Here is a 27485-nt window from a genome sequence, read left to right as displayed (position 1 = left end):
GTCAATCAAACTCAGTGAACCTGGAGCTTTTGTTATTTATTCAGTTTTTAATGCAGAAAGGCAAAAAAAATGTACTTAGAGCCCTCCTGAATGTTTGAGGCAGATATCAACATTGATTAAATGACTGATAACTATTCTTAAATTTAAACATAACATAAAAATAATCTCTTAGATGTGGCTGATGACTGTGGACATGTGCTGATGTTCTGATGGTGCATCTTAAGTTGAAGATCTACAATTTCCTCCTCATGGTTGTTTTCTTCCACCAACCAGTCAAGTGTCAGGAAATATTTTCGCAGTCTCTGCTTTATATGATGCGCTGACAAGTGGCAGCATATCTGCGTAGCTCGTAGTTTTAGTATATATTAGTATATTTTTTGTCGATTGATGTTTTTATTCCACGTCGTCGTTTCGTCTGACGATGGAGAAAATAATGCACACAAGGGAAGAACTCCTGGCTTGAAAGTGTACCAGATATCGAGTTAAACATCCCATACCGGCTGAGCTGAAGAAGCGGTACCGTGGATGCAGAGCCGAGGCTAAGCTAAAGGCTAGGAGATGGAGACATAAGCCTTTTTCTACCATCGATCCTCATGGGAAATGTCAACTCCCTGGCTAACAAGTGTGATGAACTGGAGGCACTCGTGAAGAACCAGCGAGCATATCATAGTGTAGTCTCATGTGTTTCAAGGAGACCTGGTTAAACAACATCACCGTTGTGTGGATTTTCCCGGCTTCATTGCAGTACGAGCGGACAGAGACGCCAGAGCAAGTGGGAAGAATAAAGGTGGAGGGCTGGTTCTGCTTGTGAACAATAGATGGTGCAACCCTGGTCACATCATAGTGAAGGAGATGATCTGCTGTCGGGATATTGAGCTGTTGGCAGTTGGTCTTGGACAGTACTATGTACAGAGGGAGTTCTCTCACACCGTCACCAATGTTGTTTACATTCAACCATGAGCAGAGCCTGCAGTCGCGTGAGACGTCATTCACGAGACTGTAGCGAGAGTACAGACCCAGCACCCTGATGCATTCATTGCAATTTAGGGGGATTTTAACCATGTCACTCTCACTTCTCACCTGACTGGCTTCACTCAGTATGTTGACTGTTGTTGCAGTAAATTTTCACTAAAATATACTATGCATTATAAATATACTGAATATTAAACTTATATAATCAAATGGAATAGCTGTACTCACAACTGAGGTTAGATTTGTAAGTGAACCACCTTTTACTGAACTAAGCCTGTTACAGAATGGAACCTGGAGGGAATAAAGTTAAAAAAAAAAAAAAATTATTTTATGCTGCAGTCTGCTGGGGCAGAGAGACTAGACAAGCTGGTCAAAAAGGCTGGGTCTGTGCTTGGCAGGAGTCTGGACTCACTCATGACTGTTGTGGAGAGACGCATGCAATGTAAGATGGAGGCCATCTTGTACAATGCCAACCATCCTCTCCACAACATTCTGGCAGGACAGAGAAGCAGCTACAGCTGCAGCAAATGTCTCATCTCACTGTGCTGCAGAACAGAGAGGTTCAGGAGATCCTTTGTTCCCACTGCCATCAGGCTATACAACACTTCAGCCAAAGGAAGTGGACTAATGTAATTAATATTGTTTATTTATTATTAACTGTTTTTATTATTATTATTACTATTATTATTATCAACAATGAGCTAATGGACACATGAATTTCCCCTAGGGGATAAATAAAGTATCTATCTGAGTTGCAGCATTGAATAATGGCAGAAGTGTTTTTGCAGAACATTATGATGTCACAGTGAGGTTGACCTTTGGCCTTTTTGATGTAAAATGTGATCACTTCCTCATTTGATGAAAAAATACTTGTGGTTGGTGAATCTAAAAGAGATCTACTCTCTTGTCAACTTGCATATGGCCCCTGAGGTCAAATCAGAAGTGACATGTCTGGCCATTATTTTAAATTTCACTTAACACATAAAGAAGATTTATCACTTCAGAAATATTACCAAAGTACAGCCGTTCCTAATCCATAAAGATGCTGAGAAACTTATTCATGATTTTATTTAAAATAGATTACATTATTAAATATTCTTTTTTTTCTGAAGCAGTAAAACTTGAGTTTATTCAGAGCTGCTGGACCTTTAACTAAAACAAGGAAAATTAATCATATTACCTGGTTTTAGCTTCGCTCCCTTTTTGAAGAGATTTTAAGGTTCCTTTACTTGTTTTTAAAGCTCTACATGGATTGGAACCGGGTCATGCTGCAGATTCTCTGTTGTTTTATAATTCTTCACAAGCGCTTAGATCTTCTTCTGGCTTTTAAAATACACACAATTATAAGCACAAGAAAACAGGCAGTAAAGCTTCTTTTTTTTTTTTAACCATGCTACAAAACTACAGAACTTACCAAGAGCTATAAGAGTTGAAGGTAATGTGAAAAACTGAAACCTATTTATTTAATTTGGCTTTTAATTAATTCTCTCATATTTCATTAGTCTTATTATTTTCTGTTTTTATTTTCATTTATATATTATATCATTTACTGTTTTCATATTGTCTAACTTCACAGTTGGCCTTATTTTATTGTACTATTTCATTTATTTTGTAAAGCACTTTGAGCTACATCTCTTATATTAAAAGTGTTCCATAAATAAAGTGTATTAATATTATTATTATTTCATCCTATTAGACATTTGTGTTAAATTGTGTCATAATTATCTAATTCATTCTTAAGTTATGGCGAGGTGAGGTAATAGTGACCCTGACCTTTGCCAACCCTGTCAGTGCTCTCTGATGGACAAACTAGACAGTGACACCGCTGTTTCTAAATGACTTCATACATGTCTTTTGCATTTTTGCTTATATGTTTTGTTACTTATCATCCGATGCTGATAAATGTGTGATAAGATAAAATCATCACATCATCTTGATGTCAGTTACCTGTCAAATATGCAACATAAATATTTGCTCAAACCAAATTCAGATGTTCCAACAGTGGAGAATCACAGTCTGGTCCTAACATATTCATCTTCACACAGAGGTTGAATTTACTCACCTGCTAGTCCAGGCTTCAGCCCAGGCTGCTTGTTTTTCTCATAGGTCTTTAGCATGAACCCTGGGATTCCTGCCACTGTTTTACCCTGGTCTGAGTGCAGGTTCCCCCCCCTCAGGGCAGAGAAGTATACCCCCCGTGGCATCTGGCTCATCTCCTGCTTCACCAGTGACGTCAAGAAGAGCTCAAACGCTGAGGAGAAAAAGTGTAACAAGGTAAGAAACAACCATCCTCCCAGATCCAGGCCCTCCACTGACATGATTCCTCCCTGGCCTCCCACCATGAACAGTGGCAATTGTGTTTGATGGGGTGCGTGGCCTAGCAAGCAGGAAGCACCTAAATCTTTGACCACAGTGTGAGTGTAATTTACCTGGAAGAACAGGTGTGGGGGTGAGAGCCATCAGCTTCACGTAAGATGAACCTGGGACAGAGAGATCCTTCTCTTCCTCTATCTCCTCCCCCTGCTCATCCTCTTCACCCTCAGGCAGCTTTGTGGGCGGCCTGGCCTTCACATCAGACAGAACAGATACAACAAGACAATGTAAACACAAGCTCATTATTACAGATATGACACATTTACCACATGCATGTTGAAGAGAACAGAGACAATCTAAATTAACCACAAATTTAATCATAATCTATAAATGGACCTCTTTATTTTCTTCATTAGTTTTACAGTCAGTTAGTCAGTTTTCATTAGATTTTAGGTGTATTCACTGTTTATTCAGAGATTTTGTGTAGTGATGACAATTTAGAAGGCAGCACCTTCTAGTTACGGTTTGTACAGTGCTCAGATTACAATCAGCAGCCTTCTTCATTGTCTCTCTAATTTTGGACTAAAAAGGCTGCGTTTATGCTAGCAGTTCTGTGAGGCTATAGCTTACATGCTAACATGCTGCTGTTTAGCAGTTTCCCATGTTCACCATTCTTTTTTAGCATGTTAGCATGCTAATATTTGTTAATTTGCAGTAAGTATTGGACAAATCAAATATTGATCTACTGGTTGTGCAAGAGGAAATTTCAGGTGATCACCAAAACATTCAAGAGACCCGAAGACTGACACACAATGACATCCCTACAGCCACACTGCTACCATGACTAACTGGCTGCTAACATGACTAGCTAGCTGCTAGCATTAGCAGCAACCACAGCACTAGCTAACTCACTGTGTTTTAGGATATACAACCTTTACATATGTTAAAACATTTGTAACCTTTACATATGTTAAGACAGTGATTAGAAGAAAATAAAATAATTCATTTAAATTATTTCAAAGGTTTGGGCTGATATTTGACAAAATCGAATACATTATATTTTTAATCCCGGTTATGACATTGTATATCTGGACTGTATCTAGATATTATATTTTTATTAATTTATTTTTTTTAATTATTTATTAAGTAATTCAATATTATATTTATTTTACTATTTCAGTTCTTACATTCTGATAATCTGTAATAAAATTGTAACACTAATGATATTTCATATAAGCTGCTACATAATACTGTAATTCTAGGAGGGAAAAACAGCTGATATAATCTGTGTGGAGCATTAGCAGTTATAAAGTTATAGACTCTTACTGCCTCAGGAAGGAGAGTTATTGTGTGGACCTCTTCAGGAAAATCTGCAAGAGCCCTGTAGCCACAGCTGGCCACCTCTGGATCCTGTTACATCAAAACACACACACATACACACACATTAATATATAATTATTGATTAGTGCAGCTGCATTATGTATTAGGTATTAAGTTCAGCATTTCCTAAACTTTTGGATGTCTTTACTTCTGTCATTTTGTTACATTCTGTCAATTCTTTTTAAAATTCTGTTTGCAGCATCCACAAGTAATTTTTTATCCATCAAAATCAACACAGCTTTGGGAACCATCTGAACTGTCAAACATTTAGAATTTTTGTAAATCATGGAAAAATCCTCAATCAAGGCAACAATTGAACAGGATGTATGCAGAAGAATCTTCATCTCCTTTCTATCTCTAACGACAGTTCCTGAGTGACTGAAGCCAGCCATCACAGCGCAAGTGTGGAAAAAAACAAACATCTGTGACCTGAGCGACTATCATCTGCTAACACCCAGATCTTGTAAACAAGTAAGGTGGAAGAATAAATTGAAATACAACGAGTTCACCGGAGCAATGCATAACCACATTCAGCTCAGGTGTGTTGACCTTAACCTGCAAGGTAAGAAGGCTGCTGGTGCTACCACTGCTAACATCAGCCACAATTGGCAAACCAATGAGACATGGTTTATCCACAGACGCTGTGATCCTGATTAATTGATTGTTTTCTGATTGTTTTCTTACTTCTAGACTAATCAAGTGGTCTGAATTAAAATTTTGGTTTAATCACCAGAGAAATGAGTCTTTAGAAACATCCCCAGCTCCCTCATCACTCATGACTGTGTCCCTGTACTTGCTGCCTACACCATGTTAAGTTTGCAGATGACACACTGGTGACTGGGCTGATCTCCAGCAGTGGTGAAATCAGCCTTCAGAGTAGATGAGCAGAACCTGGTGCTCAGAGAGCAACATCTCTGTTAATAAAGCAAAGACCAAGGAGCTAATCATCAACTTTGGAAGGTCACAGGAAGATCAGTACGCTCCAGATTTCATCACTCAGTGTCCAGCTTCAGGTTTTCTAGGGCCAGTTGCACAAACTACCTTAGGTTAATATTTTCCTTAAAGTCTGAGTTAAGGTGTTCTTAAAATAAACACAGATGCCCAAAACAAAGTTAAGTCTTCTCCTTAAGGTTTCCTTAAAATGTTCACTTATCTTAGTCTTATACTTAAGGACTCACTTAAAGTCAGTTAAACTGTTGAACGAAAGACCTTAGTGACCAAAGTAAAGAAAAAAACTAAAAGGTACCTCTGACTCTGTCTTAACTGCAACATGAGCTGAGGTTATGGTGATGAACGAAGAACATGAACACATCCCAAGAAGATTGGGAGAACCCTGTTGACCATAAATGATGAGGAACTGATTCTACATCATAGATTTTTAGTTTATAATTTGAGTGTAGAGTTGGATTACTCTACTTTACGCAGCTCAGAAGTACTAATGGCAGCAAACCAATGGTCTCTATGGAAACAGTAGAATTTTACCGCTGTAAAATCTCTTTCTCTTTTTTCCTTAACTAAGGAAACCTTTTAAGAGATTCTGTGTGACACCCTTAACCTCCTAGGACCTGGCGTCCACATATGTGGACCTCACATTTTGGGTTCTCTAGACCACAATACTAACTTTTTCTCAACAAGGGCCTGGTGACCACATATGATGATATTATACTGCCACTCAGTAATCGAAATTTAAAACTAATGTCCTCATATGTGGACATCATTTTTCTCAGGTCCCAATCAGCCTAAATAGCAAAGAGAAATTAAAAATGCACGCCATGCAAGAGTTCGGGTCTTAGGAGGTTAAATAACTCCCTCATCTAAGGAGAAGTTAAACCTTAGGTGTCAGACTTAAGTAGAAAACTAAGGTGTTTTGTGCAACCGGCCCCTGGGGATACACATCTCAGAGGACCTCACATGATCCACTAACACCACTGCACTCATCACCAAAGCACACCAGTGGTTGCTTTCTGTTTGTGTTTTTATGACTACTTAGTTGCAATACTTCATCTTATTTGTTGTTCTGTTTTCACCTTATGCTTTGTTTTTCACAGCATCAAGTATAACTTAATCTTATGGTATAACAATAAAGATATTCTACTCTCACTCTCTCACACACACATCTTCAGTACAGACCTTGTTCACAGTATAATTCCAAAGAAAGCTGACCACCTCCTCTTTCAGTTTCTGAGGAAAAAAAAAAAAAAAAAAGGTTAAAAGAATTTTCAAAATCAAACAACACATTGTGTTTGTCAGGAAAGTCTGACATCATGTTACTGAGGAACAGCCTCTATGTGTCATCCAAATTCTGACACCACTTTCCCATTCAAGGAAATGGGAAGAGATTCCAATTACTGACCGAGGTGCCTTAAATCCCTTTTTACCACAATTATCAAAAGAGCCATTTTAACTTAAGAACAAAATAATGCTAAACAATATACATTACATTTGTTGTTTGTTCCTTATGTTTTATTCATGTTAATACTTTTCAGACACACATGTTATTCTAGCTCCCAGCTTTTAATAAACAAAAATTTTTAGAAATAATTTTTCTTTTTTACTGAGAATGAGATGAGAAAATTGACATCAATCTCATGTCTGTGTGTGAAGTACAGAGCTGGAGTCAGGCTGGAGAGGGGCAAACTGCTAGCCTGGCTCTTCAAATATACAGAAACACCTCTCAATCTCACTGATTAACATGTTGTATCTTGTTTTAGTCCATTCATCACAACACACTGGTTTGTCTGTGCTGAAACTTTTGCTGCTCAACTGAGCAGTAATTAGTGCCACGGGTGCTCAGCTCCGAGGCATCTATTAATCTTCTGTTTCGGGTTTATTATTCTTCCGCCAAATTTCGGCGCGTAACTCGTCCCGCAGCTTTGAGAAAACCCCAGTAATATATACATCAAAACGTGCGTCTTGATCCCGCAAGGGGTGCTATGACTTTTGGTGTTAAAATTCAAATTTTTCCCAAAGTTATTCCCAAAAAACTGGGAATAAATAATGCATTAGAAATGCATTGGAATTTTCTTTAGAAACCCACCTTTTTTCAACAAAATTGCACCTTTTTGCTGAGTCACCCAGCTCTCTCATACCTGCACGTAGAAATGTGATTCAAACTTTAAAACGGAGGAAAACTTCTGCTCTCTCAAAAAGATAGGAACTGTTTTTACATAACATGTAAACTTTTCAAACTGTGAGCACTCAAAGGAGGAGTGCAAATCACTTTTTCTTCAAAGTTAGAGTGAAAGCGTCAGTTGGCTAGAGTGCGTGAAGCAGTAAAAAATAACCTTTATTTTTATTTTTAACTCGAGCTCGCGGCCAAACCGTAAAAAGGAGACAAATAATTCTTTCTGAAAATGTAGACATAGTTGTTGGGATTCATAAAATGTAACTTTGACAGGCAGGGTCTGCACAAAATTTAAACGGGGGTGGCGAGTCCGGCAGCAATACCTGTCTCACTCTCATTGACACCTAATGTAATCGTCTTTTTTTTTCAAAAGAATCTCTCTCTGTCTTCGCACTGAGCTTACTCACTCATTTTAAGGAATATCTGAATAAAATAGAGACTGTAGAAACTTCTGGCTTCAGTGTTTGGCACGGTCTTTTCGGTTTATGAAAAGAAGTAACGGTTTTGTCATAATTTGCAGTTGTTTTGAAGCCATGTAGAAGCCAAATTCTGGTCAGATTTTCACATTGCCATGGCAACGGCAGCTCCTGACCTGAGTGCGTGCCTGCGTGCGCCTAGCAACCAGATAACCAACTCTCCAAGCTCTGCTAGCTTTACATTAGCCGCATGTTAGGTCTTAAATTACATTTAGTTAGGTCTTAAATATGTAAGTCCATTTACTGCTTCCTTCGTTGCTTTTGTTTTTGTTTTGTTAAAAGAGTGAATGAAGTTGTGACGGTCTCCGCTGAGACAGAGAAGAGGAGAAACTACTAGCCCTCTCTCGCTGTCACTTCTAGTCGTGTTGCTCTCCTCCCCAGTAATGTTAAATTTAGCACAGAAAAAAACATAATAGTGGTAATTTAAATAGCAGTTCATGGGATTTATTAACCCTCAGGGGTCCCTCTGTCCTTTTTTGGACATTTTCTTTACTTTTCTTATTTGATTCAAAACCAGAATATGATCAGGGTGACTTATGAACACTGGAAATAAATCATGTACTCATCCCGGCAGTAGCCCCCGTGGCACTCAAAATTTCCCTGGAATTTTCTAGTTACACAATACATTTCGGTTTGAGTAGAGATTAGACAAATATATTCAACATGTTCATCAAAGAGTTTCAGAGGTGTTGTAAAAATACACTTATTTTTAACAGAGGTTAGCTGCTTTATGCTAAGCTAAGCTAACCAGGACCTGACTTCAGCTAGGAACAAGCTATTTTGGTTTACATCCTACATTTCCAAGTTATAAATATGTAAAACAGGCATGTCGGTAAATGTACATGTAAAGATAGTTGGCTGTGTTTATAAAGCCATATAAACATAGCAAGCTAGCCAGCTAATGTATGTATGTTAGGGTGTGTCACAACATGTCATTTAGCAGCATGGCTCCCTGTATAAGCCTGATGAATATGATATAAGCATGCATGATATAAGCATGATGAAAACAAAACTCATCCATCTTGATTCTGAGGCCAAAACCCTGACATTTACTGATGAGATGTGTATTTACTTAAGATGTGTGAAAAGAGTTACAACACCTTAAAAAGACCATGATCAATCATATTGTTGATGACCCTCTGATGATTAAAAATCTCTGATGTGGACCAGATACCTCGTACTCCTCTGACTTGACAGTGAGCTGGGGAACCAGAGCCAGGAGCTCCGCTATAACTCTGACCATCAGTGGACGGGATTCACAGCTGAGCTCCGGCCCAAGGCGCCTCCATGTCGAGATGATGTCCACGACCTGTAACATAAACCTCATGAAGCTCAGTGGAAGGCAGCCAATTATGATATTTACTAGTGAAATGTGTTCCACGAGTGACCAGCACACATAAACAGCTTGTACTAAAGCCTACCAATTTTATCCCTAAATAAGGCCATATCAAGCATGTAGGCTCTACCTCCTTCCCTCACTCCCAACATACAGCCCCGCCCATCACCGCAACTTACAGAGTGCAACAGTTAACGAGTGGTGCCACAATTAACGAGTGGTGCCATAGTTGATAAGCAGAGTCTTTCCCTGTAGTTGTGACGGTGAAACTTGCCGAAGGACAATAATCTGGACTGTCTTTCACTCCCGATGTGTGCGTGAAGGATATAAATGTAAGTTGTCAGCAGTTGTTCATGTTAATATTAGGCCAATGTGCTGAACAGAAGAAGTGGTCAATTTAACACACATTGTAATTAACAATGATTTCTATTGTTAAATTTATGTTTAAAGGGCCATTTCATTATATTTCATGTTCCCGTTATGTACTTTATGCTTTATTCAGACCACACACATACGCCGACAGCCAGGCCACACCTGTTTAACAAGTTTTGAGATCAATAAGCTTTCCTCCTACCTCAAAGATTCTCTGACAGGAATCATTTCCATAGTGTCCCAACCCATACCACCTCTCGAGGCTACACTTCCTGTACAGCTGAGTTTTAAATGAGACAGCTCAGTTCAATCTGCTTCTTGAAACAGTACATGTGTGAAAACACAGAAGCTGAACAGAGGCAGGACAGGACAGAGAAGCAGCTACAGGTGCAGCAAATGTCTCATCTCACTGCGCTGCAGAACAGAGAGGTTCAGGAGATCCTTTGTTCCCACTGCATTCAGGCTATACAACACCTTAGCCAAAGGAAGTGGATTAATCTAATTATTATTGTTTATTTATTATTAACTGTTTTTATTATTATTATCCACAATGAGCTAATGGACACGTGAATTTCTCTTGGAGGATAAATAAAGTATCTATCTATCTATCTATCTATAAAAAAGATGCTCTAATTTATCTGGAAAATTTGAAACTAAATGCATGTATTGTGTTTGTGTGTGTGACCTCTGCCCGGCACAGCTCCTGTAGTCCTTGCAGGGCGAGAGCAGCTGGGGTTGCCATGTCTGGTCTGGTGCACTGGTTCAGAGTGTGTGTAATAGCAGCCAACATATCACCTCCGTGCTGATAAGGCCTGACACACACACACACAAACACACACACACACACACACCACACACACACACACACACACACAAACACACACACACACACACACACACACACACACACACACACACACACACACACACCACACACACACACACATAAAAAGGGTGAGGAAGAACAATATAGTTTGACAAAACCATTCAACAGATGGAACCAACGTGGATAACAAGTCCTGAAAGTGCCATCTTAATGACAACTGAGCAGACTCCATGTGCTGATGAAAACCACTTGATTCAGCTAAAAGCTCCAGGAAAACCTAGCAAATACACCCTGAGTTTGGATTGATGTGTCATGATTATATCCATGGTCAAGAATTTTCATGCTTACAAAAACTGACTTTCACCTTTATACCTGTAATATGTGGTAACTTTATTAGTAAACTTCATTATTCATTACCTCATTATAAGGAGTCACAGGCCTGTAAGGAAGAGGCCCATTGTCCTGCACCAAGGATTGATAAGATTGAAGCTAATATTGTCCATAGTACATGTGTGAAGTGTGAAAACCATGGAACTTTTTACATCATAACTTACTAAATATGAATGAATTTGAAATGACCAAAGAAAAACAGCAGACAGAAGATCAGTCAGTCCTTTGTCAGTCCCCATTATATACAGTCAGCTACACCCTCATGTTTATGATGGTGGGATGAGGGTCAGCACATCAAAGTCTGAGGGCATGGTTCTCTGATTGCTCTCTGCAGGTTGGGACGGTGAAGTGAAGGAGTGAGGGAGGGGATGATGGAGCAGGAGATTGACAGACTTATGGGTGTAGCTTCACTGGTGAAGTGGGCACTGTACCAGACTGTTGTAGTGAAGAGAGAGGTGAGCCCAGTCGATCTTTGTTCTGAACCTCACCTCTGGTCATGAGCTCTGGGTAGCGACCCAAAGAACAAGATCATGGACGTGGATACAGGTGGCTTAAATGAGGGAGGACATCCGGGGGGGATCTTGGAGTAGAGCCACTACTCCTTCATGTTGAAAGGAACCAGTTGAGGTGGTTTGGGCATCTGGTTATGATCTTCCTGGGGGAGGTCTTCTGGGTAAGGCCCGGGTCGACCCAGAACACACTGGAGAGATGATATATTTCTCATCTTGGCTGGGAGCACCCTGGAATCCCTCAGGAGGAACTGGAAAATGTTGCTGTGGAGAGTTAGTTTGGACTACTTTGCTTGACCTGCTGGCACCGAGACCTGATTTAGTCTGGTTAAACTGTACCCTGGTTTGTTTTCCCCCTTGGTACGATTCAGTCCCAGACAAACTCTGGAGCAGTTCGTTTTTGGTGTGAAAGATTTCTGAACTCACAAGTTTGAGCTCAATGGTTCCCATAATCCTCTTCCTGTGTTTACTTTTCCTGCTCCAAACAATCTGACCAATCGGAGGAGTGAACGTTCTCACGTGTTTCGTAATGATGCATTTTGGTTCACTTGAATGCGTGTGAACGCAAACCGAACCTACATATTTACAAACTCATCAACTGAGTTGGACCAGAGCAAACCAGTTACACCATGTCGAGTGTGTGTTTGTGTGTTGCTCAGACCTCTCTCTGCAGATGTCCCTGAGGCAGGCAGCCCGGGCCAGGATCTGTTCCCACTGGGCGTCCCTCCCCACCACCACCCTGTTGTCCTGCTGACCCAGCAGACGCTGCAGCTCTGGGTAGACTCGGTCCTTACAGAGGGGAACACAGTCAGCTGTGAGTCAAGGCAGGAAGAATATGATGATGATCACTATTTATTATTACAGACCTGTTTCTTCCAGAGAGCAGTCATGAGGCGCATCGCCACAGCTCTAAGCTTAAGGGAGCTGGCAAGCATGTGGAGAGTCTGTAGCACCATTGGGACACACAGCTGTAACATAACAACGCATGTAAGTTTTCAGAATATGAATTATACTCTAATAAGAATCACAGTTCATGAGTTGGGGGGGGGGGGGGGGGGGGGTACCTTATGAGTCCCAAGGTTTGGCAGGCAGTTCAGCAAAGCATGAGCCAGGTCTGGATTCTTTTCCTTCCCCAGCTTGAACAACAGAACAGGGATGAGGGAGGGGACCTGCAGACATATGTCAGTCAAATGAAGCTGGGGGTGAGGATACTTCACAAACATCCTGAATCTAAATCTCTGATTAGCTGATGAAATAAATCTAAACTTTATACATTTTCTGTTTTCATTTTGTAGCTCATTTTATTTTCCACTTCCTTCATTGTTCTTGTTTTTGGCTGTAGCACGAGGTCATCGTTTCTTTACTTACCCCACAAAGCATTGCCTATTAAAGCTGCAAAATATTAACAATGCAGACCTGTATATATGCACAGAGCCCAGAAGGGTGGGCTGCGGAGGTATCAACATACAGATGAACCTCCCAGTCCCCTCATGATCTGCCCCACGGTCAGGGTCTGCTGAGCCCAGCTCATTTCCACTCTCACAGACAGAGGTTAGAGAATGGAATGAGGGACAACGCTGGGTTAACACTTCATCACTTCCTTTAGTGCTGGGGTAAAAAAAAAAAAGAGCTACTCAGGGTCCTTGGAAAACATGTGGTCAACATCCCTGCAGTGTGCAGCCTTTAATACACATAAAGCACTTACTGCTGCCCTGCACCTTGACTGTTGCATAGCAACCACTTCACCTGCATGACTTAAGAGGAAGATGGAGGTTTCTCTTCAAGTTGAATCCCTGAACAGTGTGTTGCTGATCCTAAACCATGACCTTAAATGAATGAAATATTTTTTCCAATATATCATAAATGTAATCAATGTTAGAGACTGCTCAGTTTAATTATCTCTGATTTGATTTATAAGCAGTACAACGAAATTATGAATGAGTTTCTGTGGGATAAGAAGAATGTCTGTCATCTTGAGCTGTGTCATCTTGTGCTGAGCCAGTTCAGAGACTTTATTTAGTTTTGGAGTTTTAAGTACGTTGGTGCAGAGCACAACAACATATTTGATCTAATTTATTTTTTAATCTTCCAGCAACAGCAGTAGATGAAGAGTAGAGTCGCAGTTTTTGCTAAGTTCAGCTTGTGTGCCTGTCACAAAGCATACAGTTGGTCACGCTGTTATTGAAGAATTTGCCAGTTCTGTATGTGTTTCTAACCCAGTAGCTAACAAGTGTGGCCAGCGTGCCACTTCCTTTTTTTAGGTGGAATAGTGTGACAACAAAAACAGAGGTTAACATATAACATAATGATGAACTAGTATGACAAGCAAAAATTAAAAAAAAAAAAGCAAAACAAGAAAAGGCAAGCATACACATAGGATGACAGATAACACAGGTAATATCAATAATGGGCAAATGTGCAATGATATTTGAAGCTGTTGGATCATCATCATACTGATGTATGTGGTGTTGTATTAGAAGAGCCAGGGAGATGTGTGTGTGTGTGTGTGTGTGTGTGTGTGTGTGTGTCTGTGTGTGTGTGTGTGTGTGTGTGTGTGTGTCTGTGTGTGTTGTAGCAGTAGTGTCTTCATAGTAATAATTACTGAGTAATATGATAACAATAATCATCATATAGTTATTCACTATGCTATAATATATTAGTGGTTGCTTAGTTTTTATCTGTATGTCTGACAGCAAATCAAGTTTTCCACATGGAACATGGATTAGAAATATGTGTTGAATAAATCCCTTTGTTTTTTACCTGGCCTTTATGTTTTGCTGACTGTTATTTAAATACCACCATATATTTTCTCTCTCTGCTCTGGACAGACACTTACAGTTCTAGCAGCATCAACAGCTGCCAAAAAAAATCTTAAGGGGGTTCCCTGTTTTCAAGAACCTCCACCACCCACTGTTAACATGAACATTAAATTATTTTGTGTTTATAAGATGATTTTTATTGAACTCTATATTAATGTCTTCTGTTTTTCATTTTTACACTTTTGCTTCCCTACAAACATTTGGGTCTATGCTTGGTGAGTTTTTGAAAGATGAGAAAAGCAGGACTAGAATCAACTGTTTTGCCTTGAGGTATATTCTAGTTTTAACCAAGTACCTTATTTCAATACTCAGTCAGTTTCTAACAGCTTAGGAGAAGGGCTTTTACTTGAGACGCCCCCCAGTGTTGAACTGAGCCGTGTGGATTACCTACCTGGCAGGGGTCAGCTGCAGCGAAGGACTGGCATGCGTCCAAAGCCAGCTGGCAGACATCTTCCTGACCCGTAATGATGAGATAGGTCACGATGAGGGTGAGGGAGCAGGGCAGACGCTGACCGGACGACACGGCCAAGCGAACCGACAACAGCCAATCGGCGGCTGGCGCTGGATCGTCTGCCACTTTACGCAGTATAGACACAGCCACGCTGAGCTCGCTGTACCAGGAACTGAGAGGAAGCACGAGTGGTGGAGCAGGCTAAGGGAGGAAGACGGATGAAAAAGTAAAATACTCAATGCTAAAAAAAAGTATAATTCTACTCATTAAAAAATAATAATGAGTGTCAGCTCTTTAAAACATGGTGTGGTACCTTGTAACACTTCCTTTATTGTATCTTGAACTATAGATGAATTGAGTGAACTATCCTTTGACCACTACAGGTTTCTGAAGGCAGCAATGCCACAATGAGTTAAATATGTCAGAATCTTTATACAACTCATCCTTTTAAGAATGAAACCTAAATTAATGAAAGTATTAGATCTGCCTTCGTGAGTTAGCTGTAAGACACAACATACTGTATGTAGTACTGATAATAATGTTTTATCAACAGGGATGTTGATAAAATCATGAAGAAGACCCTTCATTGTGCCACCTGTGCTTGATTGCAGTGAGCCAAACGAAGCTAGCATAATGCTCCCCCAGCACATTCGTGAATCAGAAATTACGATGTGTAACACAACAGTGTCAGCGTCCGATGTCGGCTCTCCCTTTCACACAGATGTCAGTCCAGTTCTGTGTCTACTACTACTCCTGCTTCTCAGGCCTTGAACAAGCTGTGTAAAAGAGGCTAATAATGATAGAGTCATGACAGTTACTGTTTCATGCAAACACAGTTTAAAATCAAATGATTTCACTGGCTATTTGCAAAGAAGTTCTCTGTCTGTCTGTCTGAGTTCCAGCTGGTCAATGCAACTGAGGCGACCTGTTCCAAGTTAAAACATCAGCCTATAAATGCAACAAAACATTTCAAGTAGTTTGCCTTTAGATCCAGGAGATGGCGCTCTAAAACTTCACTATCAGCTTGACCTATGACATGCCCTGCTGACCCTCAGTAAACTCAGCAACTTGCAAAATTGTGTTGTTTGCTGCAAAAATGGAGAACACTTGCAAAGCCGTCCTGAATGGACAATCACAACACCAAAGTATCAGAGTTTGGAAATGTTTAAGCTTCTACACAGTAGATGACAAAGTAACTAACTAAAGATCTCCAGAAAGAGACCTCAATCTAAAAAATTAACTTTAAAAAAAATATATGATTGGGGCGTCAAGTGGCGCAGTGGGTTGTGCAGGCGCCCCATATGTAGAGACGACAGTCCTCACTGCAGTCGGCGCCGGTTCGAATCCCTCTCTCTGCCTCCCCATTTCCTGTCTCTCTCTACTGTGCTATCCAATAAAGGCATAAAAAGCCCAAAAAATATACTTAAAAAAAAAAATATATATATATATATGATTCATGTTTATTTTCTGCTGTGGTAAATGAATTTCCCAGTTGTGGGATAAATAAAGTTAATCTAATCTAATCTAATCTAATCTAATGTGGAAACAATAAAGAAACACCAGTGCTCTGAAGCTAGCACAACTTGCAAAGCTATCTACCTTCCGACCTTTTTTCAATGTCCTCTCATGTTTTTAATACCACGACCATCAATGTTTTTCTTTTCCCTCTGACCTGTGATGCTGATCTTCTGGCCACTGCCAAACCTTTTATTCTACATGTGCCCCACACGTCCTGTTCATGTAACTGTGTTTGATTTGTTTTAACTGGTTGCAATTGATCCTGTGTAAGAGGCTAGACTGTGATGATCAGTGAGTCTCCATACAGAGGACATTGACTCAATCTGAGAGCAAACCACTTCCTTTCTGTTTGGAAATATTCCATATTGGAAACTTTCCATGGGAATAATGGGAATTATTGGGAATTAATGGGAATTTAGGGGAACTAACTGGGAATATATCATATATATATATACATATATTATATATGTTTATTCCACAGGCTCAAATGTGTGCCTTCAATAGTCTCTGTGCTTCAGGCTTAAAAGTGTGGTCCAGTTTTCTAGAAATCTTCTGTACATGTGATGGAGGCGTGCACGGTGCCAGTAGGGGGTGTGGTCTCGTTAGCCATGCAGTAAGCAGTGTGCTCTGTGCATGTGATTGAGGAATGGCATGGATATTCAAGTGTATTTGAATGGCATCTGTTTGTTTTAGTCAAGATTATGCTAAAATATACTTTCCTCAACTGTATTTAAGTTCCCTATGAAGAGCCAACCTTCAATTTTGAAAATTCCCAGTGTATTCCCATTTATTCCCATAATTTCCCATAAATTCCCATGGAAAGTTTCCATTTTTGAAAATTCGCGGAATTTTGCAACCCTAGTTTGGACATTGCCTCCATAAAAAAAAGCCTTTGAGGACCAGCTTCAGTGTTACCTGTTGGGGTGTATCCGCCTGCCTGCTGATGCTGCGGAGCAGGCTGTGGGCCAGGCTCTTGTTGAGGCTGTGTGTCCTCCGGTCAGCCAGAGGCTCAGTGAGGCCCGAGCAGGACAGCAGCTGCAGCACAGGAAGAACCAGGACTGGACTCAACCAGGGCGCCAGCTCGGCCTGCTCAGGAGCTAAACTCAGCGCTGTGTGAGGAGAGAGATGGAGGGAAAAAATCCCATCAAGGTTAATGAATCCAAACAGACGAATGAGGTTGTTAAGTAAAACAAAGCAGGAGAAAAATTTAATTAACAACAGAGCAACAGTGGGGACAACATATAGCAAGGAAGGATTATGGTGGCTTCAACTATATTCTATAATGTATGAATAAATTACACTTATATACCTCCTCATGTATTTAAATCTGATGCAGTGCTACAACTATTAAATTTGAGATACATTAGAGGAAAAATCCAGACAATGTTCTGAGATACAACTAATGTAATTAGTTAAAGTTTAAAAGGGAACCAGAAAAAATATGGTAGTTACACAGACATCCACTCCAACTTAAATAGATATGAACTAATATTGGAAACTCGTATGGTTCTCTGTAGACACAGTTGACATTCTGTGCACTGACTAAAAGACTCTCTGTGCTCGCAATCGATTGGAATTAATTAAATGGAAAAATACTTATTGCTCACGCTCTCCTTCTTCACTCTCATTAGTGCCAATCAGTAAAGTTCAGATCTTGGCATATGACAGTTTGCTGAGGGGGAGTAAAATAATATGCTTTGAGCAGGCCAAGTGGTGCAGCCTTCACAACAGCAACATATTAATCTATAATGAATTTCATATCAAGAACAGTTATGCAGCTAGACATGATATCCATCACATAAACCAATTACAAATGAAATCCTATAAATGAGCTACAGTTGGAGGGTTTGGCTTTGGGTTTCTTTGTTTTATTTGCAGGTGAAGATTTCTCTCTCAGTTTAAGGTCTGGACAGTAGAATGAGAACTGGACGAGAACTTACTACAGGAGCGTTTTGATCTGTGTTTTTATGTGCACGATGAAAGTGTACATCAAAAGACTTGAGTGGAAACACCACAAATAACAATGTTTTTAGACAGTGGTCATCATCTCAGAAGAAACGATAATGTGATGAAGTTTGGTGGAATTTTTTTCAAATACATGTTGTAATATCTGCTTCTTCTTCCTTTTTAGACATCATCATCAGACTGTCATTCACTGTAACAGGCCAGGAAACTTCACAAGAAAAAGTCATATAAGAAAATAACACAATAATAACAGCCTGAGAAGAAATTAAAGGTCCAGAAATACCAAAGATTTGTTTTGAAACAGTGTCACTATTCTATAGTTTTTCCACCAGAGTAATGACAAGTTTATTCCTACAATGCAAAATGTCTTGTACATTTTTTGGAGGCAAATCTGTTGATAATTATCAGATTTTTTAAACTCTCTAATATTAATATCAGTATTGGCAACAAAAAATCCTGTATCAGTTGTTCTGCAATAGTAATTAAAAGTCATAATATTATATTATATGATTATAGAATTAAACTCAGGAAATACATTAAAAGTTAAACGTCATTTTTTCTGGCTTTAATTTGCTTCTGAATTATAAACTGTTAATCTCTGTATTCTGGCTACTGCTTTAAAGGTCCATACAGTCTAAAGGTATATATCCATGTGTTGTTTGATTATAGATCAGGTCTAGCTTCTATATTAATACTGTGAAAGTATCAAAGCCTCAGTCCACAGAGAAATGCTCACAGCCTGTATTCAGAAACTGAGCCTTAAAACCAGCCGTCAGGACTTCTGGAACTTTACGCAGTCACTGCCCTCAGACACGCCCCGAGCCCCGTCAACCTGGACCCACCATGCAACTTTGCAGGATTTGGCTTTACTCAAGTGTTTAGCTGAAATCTGAATCGCTAATATGAAGATGTCTATTGAAGTCATGGGGTATAATGACTTTTAATAGCAAACTGACTTCCTGTTTATGCTGTGTTCGACTTGAACCCTCTCAGTCATTTGAACCGATGCAGGAGGCTTCGCCAAAAACAGCTTCACCCAGCCAAAAATGAACATCTGCTGAAACACAATATCATTTGTCAAGCTGCACTGGCCAATCAAATCCATGTGAGCACACATTCCTGGTAGATCACTTTCTAACATGAAAGTCTTAACTCTGCCCGTTGGGATCAAAGATAAACTGTTTGCAAAGATACACGTTCATGTAAATGAAGACAGTTATTACCCAGACTGAGCAGGCTGGTCTGCTGAACCGCAGGGGCCTCCAGCAGGAGCAAAGCCACACCCATCATCAACTCGTCCACTGGCAGCTCCTAGAAATAACGGCACAGCTATAGATTGTGACAGTGCTTGTACTGTACAATGGGCTGTACTGATGAGTGAGACAGTGAAGCTAAGCATTAACGTTGCTTTCTGACCTGTTGGCCAGCAGGAAGTAGCTGCTGTAACAGGTTGAGAAGTGGCCGACAATCTCCGTTCAACTGGAGGCAACGCTGACAGGCGCACAGCAGATGCAGAAGCAGCCTGGCTCTCTCAGTCCTCCGCTGCTCCTCGGAGACTCCAACAAGACCCCGAAGCAGAGTGTCCACGAATCCACACAGCTCCAGCACCGCCTCCATGCTGTCCACCTGTCAGCACAGAGAGACCAACACCAACACCTCTTAACCACTTTCCTTAAAGAAAAATACTCCAGTGAGGCCGCTGCAGGTCCTTTAAGCTGCTGCAGTCTTTTAGCTCCAACTTGGACCACAAGATTTTGTAAAGTTCAATTTTCTAAAGCATCTACGTGTAGATTTTTTAAAAAATTTTTATTTGACATTCCAGGATCTTTTCAGTTATCTTACTGGTGTAAGATCTGTTTGTAGAAAAAAATCACTGCTGTATGCTAATTTGTCTTTTTTTTATTCTTTCCCTCAGAGCCAACAAAGCTGGAATTTTACAAATCCTACACATAAAAGCTTTGAGTGGAGCAGAGTTTTCATACATTCAAACCGATAATGGATTGTTTTGGTGGCTCACTCTTCCACTCTGCTGGTTTCCCCCGGTCAGCTTTCCTAACTGGGAGCACGCTGAACCTACTGTGAGTAATGTAACGAATATTCATGAGTACCTCACACAACCCCACGTCAGAAAAACCTGAACTATCCATTTAAGGCTCAGTGTCTGAATACAGGCTGTGTGCATTTCTCTGTGGACTGAGGCTTTGATACTTTCACAGTATTAATATATAAGCTAGACCTGCTTTATAATCAAACAACACATGGACATCTACCTTTATACCATATGGGCACTTTAAAAATATATTGTAAACAAAAGCAAAAGATGCAATTCAGTAGATATTCTGTAAAAAACAGAAACAGTAACATCATTAGTTGATGTGAGTAGGAGTGAAGGGAAAGGGACCATGACCAGGAAACTACAAGTATGGTCAAATATGCTGTGTTTACTTCTCATTTTATTCATGTGGGTTCAAAGAAAAACATATCAAATGTTTACCTGCAACATGCTAACACGTAGTTATCGAGCCCGCTGAGTAATGTCAGTTACAAAGTATTATTTATCTGCTGACTAATGTTGCTAACATTAGCCCCCTAAGCTATAACACCACACCAGACCAATTAAGATTGTAGCAGCAAAACCCCTGACTGAACTGAACTGAGTGAAGTTGTGTTTTATTGCTTATGAATTCAACTTCTCACTTGTAAAAGAAGGAATTTGTTACTTCTTCTTCATACTTTTAATTAAATGTATTCATTCTCATGTCCTTTTACAGGACATGACGTAAACAGAAGAACATTAGAATTTTTTGCACTGTATTTCCAACAACTTCAGAAAACGAACAATTTAAGGCAGTTCCTGGTGTCAGCCTCTCGTTGATTATTGCCTAAAGGCACCTATTCCACTATCACTGCGTCACCTGCATGTATGGAACCAGCTGGCAGAGGCAGTGCAGCAGGCTGTCAGACACTGTGGAGGGCTTCTCCTGGTCCTTGTCCTGGAGGACCGATCCGACTCTGAGATGTGTGGGCAGCAGCACCCTGAGGAGGCTGTGTCGTAAGAGGGCGTGCTGGGGTTGCCTCTGAGGTTCACAGTAAAGGTACTGCAGGAAGGGGGCCAGCATGGTGATGTAGACTGGTTGATTTCTGCAGTGTGTAGATACATAATGTGTTAATAAGAACGTCTGGAGGCATCACATAATGTTGGCTCACATCAATCTGGCCTCAAAGTGTCTTTGACCCAGTCCTTGTGAGCTAAATGCTCTGTGTTCCATGTGCTGTGTGTCAGTGTGTATTTGTCAGTGCTGCATAACAACAGCTGCCAGTGGTGTGATGAGTTGTTCGGGATGGGTGCTCTTCACAGATGGCGTTGAAATGCATGCACTGAAGGAGTGAGTGATTGGATAGAGGGTTCAGGGCCTCTGCTGTGGCTGACCTGTCAGCAGCCTGCTGAATGAAATCATCAATCTCCAGCAGCAGAGCTGGCCAGCAGTCCACTCGGTTCTCCAGGGCTGTGATGTATGGGTGAGGGCTGGTCCTGGAAAACAAGGCCACGTTCACATAGATGTCAGTGTCATATTTCCTATTTTATTCCCATGTTTGTGACAGATTTTACTCTAAAAACCACAAATGTGACCTCATGATGGCATGAGAGGAAAAGTCATTAGGTTGCATTGTGTGGGGACCTTGAATATCTGTAACAAATTCATGGCAATCCAGCCAATTGTTGTTGATTAAGTCATTTTTTAAGTAATTGGTTTTCATGTTCAACATGATGACGTTTAACGTCCCTGACAACCTCTGTAGTCTCATTTAGACACTTGTTAGCAACCGTCCTTTTTAACAGACAGTAAAAGCTTCCAAAAATCAGGACTGGAGTATTTACCGATGTATCTTATGTTGTAGAATAAAACCTAAAAATGTCTTGTGTTAACCACAGACCTTATTTCAGTCATCTGACCAAAAGTCCGTTCAAAACACCTAGAAACTTCAGTACAAGCAAACAGGAAGTGCTAAAATGCAAACTATTTTCGGGTTTTGCCACTCATCCCTGCAGCACTCTATTATGTACCAATCCATCCAGTAGATGTTGAGGTGAATCCTGCACTGGCACAATGTCAGCTGTGATTGGCTCCAGCCCCCCGCGACCCAAGATAAGCGGTATGGATAATGAATGAATGAATTTCCCTGGGAGGACTAATTCAACCCTGGAATAACCCTGGCTTGTCTGTGGTTTGCATAATTAAACCCTTTAACAAATGACATATACAGTACTTTCATTCATGCTTAGTGCTTCCTATTTTCCAAAGGATAGGATAAAGTTTTACAATGACTTCCTATTTTCTAAACAGCCATGGTTTCAGTTCATTTAAATATAACCTGGAAACCAATTAGCAAATTTTGAATCTTGCTTAAGATTTCTCATTATGTATTTATCAAGAGTATATTATCATAGTGCAGTAACTATGGAAACAAAGGAAGGTTGTAATAATTTAAACTTGCACCACTATCAACAACTTAAAGAGAAATGTAACTGCTTGTTGAAACCTCCAGTGGTTTAACTCTCACCTGCTGCAGTGATGTACCTGTAGAGGTTTATTTCATGTGTGTCAGGTGGGACTACAGGTATGGCAAAGTACACTCGAGGCTAAATAAGCTGCTACAAGCAAAACACACCCGAATCTCCAAACCAGCTATCAGTGACTGATGTGCATTGTGCATTACATGGACATCAGACTTTGACAAGAAGGAATGTGAAGAAGAACAATGTGTTTTAATTAACAAAAACAACAGCTGTGTCCCAACTCAGGGGTAACATCCTTCAGGGGACGTGGTCTACGAAAGTGTTTTCGCTTTGCATCACCAGCTAGTCCCGCCCTTACCGTTGAGTCACAAAGCACAGCTCTTGTTGCCGAGCAACCTTGACAACATGTAACTTTTTTTCATAAAAACTTGAAGTTTTAAGGCCTGTGGTTTTAACAGTTGTACCATTAGCTGTTGAACTGAGCTTAAACCCAATACTTGGGTTATTTGCTTTAATTACCAGCACAGTGAATCTTGGGCGAGTTGGGCCAAGAAGAATCCACCTGCTGGAGCCTTCATTGTGCAGAAAAAGAATGACGCATTCCTCGGATGCATTTGAATGAGCCTTTGAAATGGACCAGTCTAGTCGAGCTGCTGTGACGCAATCAGTCTTCAAATACAGCCTCTGAAGGATGAGACCCCTGAATTGAGACACATCTTGTATCTCTGGTTCTGTTGCTTTTTTAATCAAAAATAATAAAATAGACAATAAATTCTACCACCATCACCAGGCTTCTGGCCTCTATATGATCTGTGTGTAGCCTCCATTATTCTTAAATTTGCAATCCCATCAAGTCCAGACAAAACAGCGGGGTCAAATCCAAGGTGAAGTCTCTGTGTATTGTTAAGACTGCAGCCCACAGACGGGCCAGAGGTTAACAAACAGGGCTGGTGTGTGGGGGGTGGACACCATCATCAGCTCCACTTCATCAATGCATTAACATCAATCACCACATATCTAAGTGTAGGAAGGAAGTTGAGTTCAGAGCATGTCTGTGCCTGTGACAGCCTGCAGCGTGGGCTGAATTCCTTCCCTCCCATAGTGTTATCTGTCTGACCATCTCTGCCCCTACCTCCTCAGATTCCCCGTGGCCATCTCCAAACCTTCAGCTTCAATACAGCTCCCATCCATCAGCCGCGCACACAGGTCTCTACTTTTCAGCTGCCACACAAAGGAAGAGGCAGGAAGTCAAGACAGAGACCGCCCTCCTTTTAGTTCAACTCCAAGTTCACAGCTAAATCAAATTGCTGGCATACAAATGAGCCAGGAAGAATCTGTGCTGTGGATGTCTGCAGGTTGCACTAACCTCTGAGGCAGTCTTTCAGCCTTATACATTTTGCAGCAGCAGCAGCCCCCCAGTGCAAAATTATCCCTACTGCTGCAATATAATAAAGTTGCAATTACATGATTCTGCAGAGGGCTTTTAATATGAAATAACGGATACAGGAATTGGAGTCATGTGGCGACACACGGCCGAGGCAAGGGGGAGCGAGAGAGGAAGAAAAGGTAGACTCAACTAGCTAACATTAACCTAACATAACATTAAGTTGGATAGATTTTTATTACCTATCGATATTCACTCCGACTGCTGGCGTAGCGCTGAACATAGTCATAACAGAAACAGCGTGAAGGTGAAGCTGGGGTTCCACCACAGATTTGATTTACTATTTGAACACTACAAGGCAAAACACAACTTAAACATTACCATTACACAAGAGCTTCAGCCATCATTGCTTTACAAGACATCCGTCCTCTAAGAAGAGCTACATCTTCAGGACAGACTGGCGGCTATAGTGACTGTGGAAAGTGAGAGACGGGCCAGCGCTGGCTGATTAGCATGCTAACTTCAGTATATGAAAAGAGATAGAGACAAGAATTAACTCTGGTGTTTCTCTCCACCTCTGGAGACAGCTGTTGGTGTGTAAAGGAATGAAGTTTGGTAAAGAACTCACACTGTTTCCTCTAGACTGGTCAGTAAATAGCTGCTAATGCTAACGTTAGCTATGCAGCAATAGCAAAACTTACAAATAGCTCATCTAACAGTTAGATAGCACCTGATACAAGTATTTCAAGTTTTCTGAATTTCTGGTGTTATTACTTTAATTTTTTTTTTTTATTCAAACTGAAAATGTGTTCAGGACCGCCGAAGATACATTCAAGGTGAGTTAGAATCAGTGTTGTTGTTACATAGCTTGTCCACCAGAGAGCACTGCTTGTTTTTTAATTGCAAAATGTTCCAGTCAAAGCAAGACATGAACTGATTTATTTAACAGCCAAATTTAATGTATCATTAACAATAATGTTTGTGTTTACATAAAAAAAAAAAAAAAAAGAAGTATGTCAGGGCGCGTTCCATTTCGGCTCCTTAGAGCTCCATCCTCTTTCCCCTAACTTTACTGTCTGTCTGTCTTTCTATCATCATAATAAAGGCGAAAATACCCACGAAGTAACTTAATTAATTAATTAATATCAGCTGATATACTGTAGTTCTTAAATATAAATATTAGTATTAGCCACCAGTGTCAGTCAGGCTGTAGTGATCTCTCTATCTATGGCTGTTTATTGAGTTTCTGCTTGTGTCTTTTTAGCTATAACTGCTATTGCTGCTCATGCTATCTCCCCTTATGAACAAACCCAAAAACAAAGACTAGGTGGTTGATCCATGAATGGGCTGCTGGTTGAATCACTACTGCTTTAATAGGGATCTTTATTTCAATAGAAATGAGCAAATTACCATGTGAGTGTACCTGAGCAGTAAGGCGAGAAACCCCTGAGTACGTGGGAAAGCCTACAGGGGATAGTCAGGTCCGGCTACACTGCTACAGCTGGGTTAACATCACATGAAAAATGAGCTGGTGTGGCGGACCTAGCCCTGAACCTTCCCTGGTCCTGCTGGGTGCTGAAGTGGCTCAGAGTCTCAGTGGCAGATTGCACGGGGCAGCAGCGAGCAGACGGTCAACAATGGGCACCAGTGTGCATCTTCCATTAATCCCACAGCATTTACAGTCACCCAGCGGTGCCAGGCCCGATGACCAATGGCGGACCAGACTGCCAGTCCGACGGCGCCACCCTGCTGCCCTCAACACATTCATCTTCCCACCAGGGAGGTTGAGACCGCCAGACAGACGCAGACAGCAAAGACAGTGATGAAGACAAAATGAGAAGGAAAAGGACAATGGGAAGGAAGGAGCAAAAGAAAGTAGGGATAGAGATGTAGAGAAGGAGAGGTTAAGAGGGATCAAACACAAAAAGGAGAAAAGGGTGTCAGAGGTAGAGAAAAAAAACATGGAGAGGAGGAGACAGAAAACATGAAGGAAAAAAAAACTGACAAAGCAGCTCAGTCTTTTTATCACCCGCTGTAACTGATTAAGGAGGCCCCAGGATCTTGGCAGAGGTGCAGATCTAAGGCTGGAGGAGGAGGAGGAGGAGGAGGAGGAGGAGGAGGAGGAGTGAAGGGCAAGGAGGAGTGGAGGCACTGCACTACATCAGCCTTGGGATATCCGACCAGTTAGACTAACCTTTACCACCAAGAACTCCCCCTACTCTGGATAGTAACTGTATCATCTGTAGTGGATGGAGGTGGGATTCACTCATCAAAGGAAACATCCCACCAGTTAACCCAAGTTCTTCGCTAGTTTGCACCAGAAATACTAGTCTGGTAAATAGTTTATTAATGTACAACTCCAGTTAACTAACTTAAGCCTCTAAGATGTTACATAGCCACTGCATAGCACTGCTAACGTTAGCCACACTGGGGATAGCAATATGACATTGTTTATCCACGGCCGCTGTGATCCTGATAAAACTGTGCTCAATTTTGACCGTTTTCTGATTGCTTTCTTACTTTTAGACTAGTCGAGTTGTCTGAATTTAAATTTACTTTTCATCAACAGGGAAATTAGTACGGAAGCCCTGAAAGGCAATTACATATTTCTTTTTTTTTTTTGCTGAAATGAAAAAAAAAAAAAAACTTAGAAATAGTTTGATGTGAAAAAAAAAAAAAAAAAAAATTTGCCACATTCAAACACACACAACAGAGACAGACCTGATGGAGTAGGGACAGGTGAAGGTTGTTTCTCCGTCTCTCTGGTCTGCCTGCATTTGCAGCAGCCGTCCAATCACCTTTATCAGTCCCTGGGCATTTCTGTTGACAGTTCAAGTCAAAAACAGGACACACAGAAAGGAGGTCAGGATCCAATCCACCGTCTAGTGGTGACTTTTCTTTTTCTCAGGGTTCAGCTTAAAGGACAATTCTTGGTTTATTGCAAATTGACTAGTTTTCTGATCTGATTGTCTGTTCCCTTGTGTGACATATCTTTAGTGATGTCACTATGTCCCCATATCTAAGCTATTAACTTGGTGATTACAATATTATTAATAGTGATAGGAATAAGACCAAGTCTACAAAAATAAGTTGTATTAAACTAGAATACAAAAGGTCATAATCCCTGCTGA

At 40.6% G+C, this 27485-nt stretch overlaps 1 protein-coding gene across 3 annotated transcripts in view; it reads right to left on the bottom strand.

Moving 5' to 3' along the window:
• focad (focadhesin) overlaps positions 1-27485 on the bottom strand; it is a 53744-nt gene that overhangs the window by 17546 nt on the left and 8713 nt on the right. For all 3 annotated transcript variants that reach the window (XM_056369735.1, XM_056369737.1, XM_056369736.1), the window contains exons 5-20: positions 27076-27174; positions 21882-21983; positions 21367-21592; positions 19868-20077; positions 19675-19762; positions 17402-17595; positions 14909-15169; positions 12763-12867; positions 12565-12666; positions 12360-12487; positions 10659-10785; positions 9440-9574; positions 6796-6846; positions 4612-4695; positions 3402-3537; positions 3035-3223 (exon numbers count right to left, since the gene is read on the bottom strand). In XM_056369735.1, the coding sequence (XP_056225710.1) occupies positions 3035-3223; positions 3402-3537; positions 4612-4695; positions 6796-6846; positions 9440-9574; positions 10659-10785; positions 12360-12487; positions 12565-12666; positions 12763-12867; positions 14909-15169; positions 17402-17595; positions 19675-19762; positions 19868-20077; positions 21367-21592; positions 21882-21983; positions 27076-27174 (2237 nt within the window). The remainder of the gene's footprint in view (positions 1-3034; positions 3224-3401; positions 3538-4611; positions 4696-6795; positions 6847-9439; positions 9575-10658; positions 10786-12359; positions 12488-12564; positions 12667-12762; positions 12868-14908; positions 15170-17401; positions 17596-19674; positions 19763-19867; positions 20078-21366; positions 21593-21881; positions 21984-27075; positions 27175-27485) is intronic.

The sequence above is a fragment of the Seriola aureovittata genome, chromosome 23 (assembly GCF_021018895.1).
Source record: "Seriola aureovittata isolate HTS-2021-v1 ecotype China chromosome 23, ASM2101889v1, whole genome shotgun sequence".
Lineage (NCBI taxonomy): Eukaryota > Metazoa > Chordata > Actinopteri > Carangiformes > Carangidae > Seriola > Seriola aureovittata.
The sequence above is the reverse complement of the archived record's forward strand: the minus strand, read 5'-3'. Positions and strand labels throughout refer to the sequence as shown.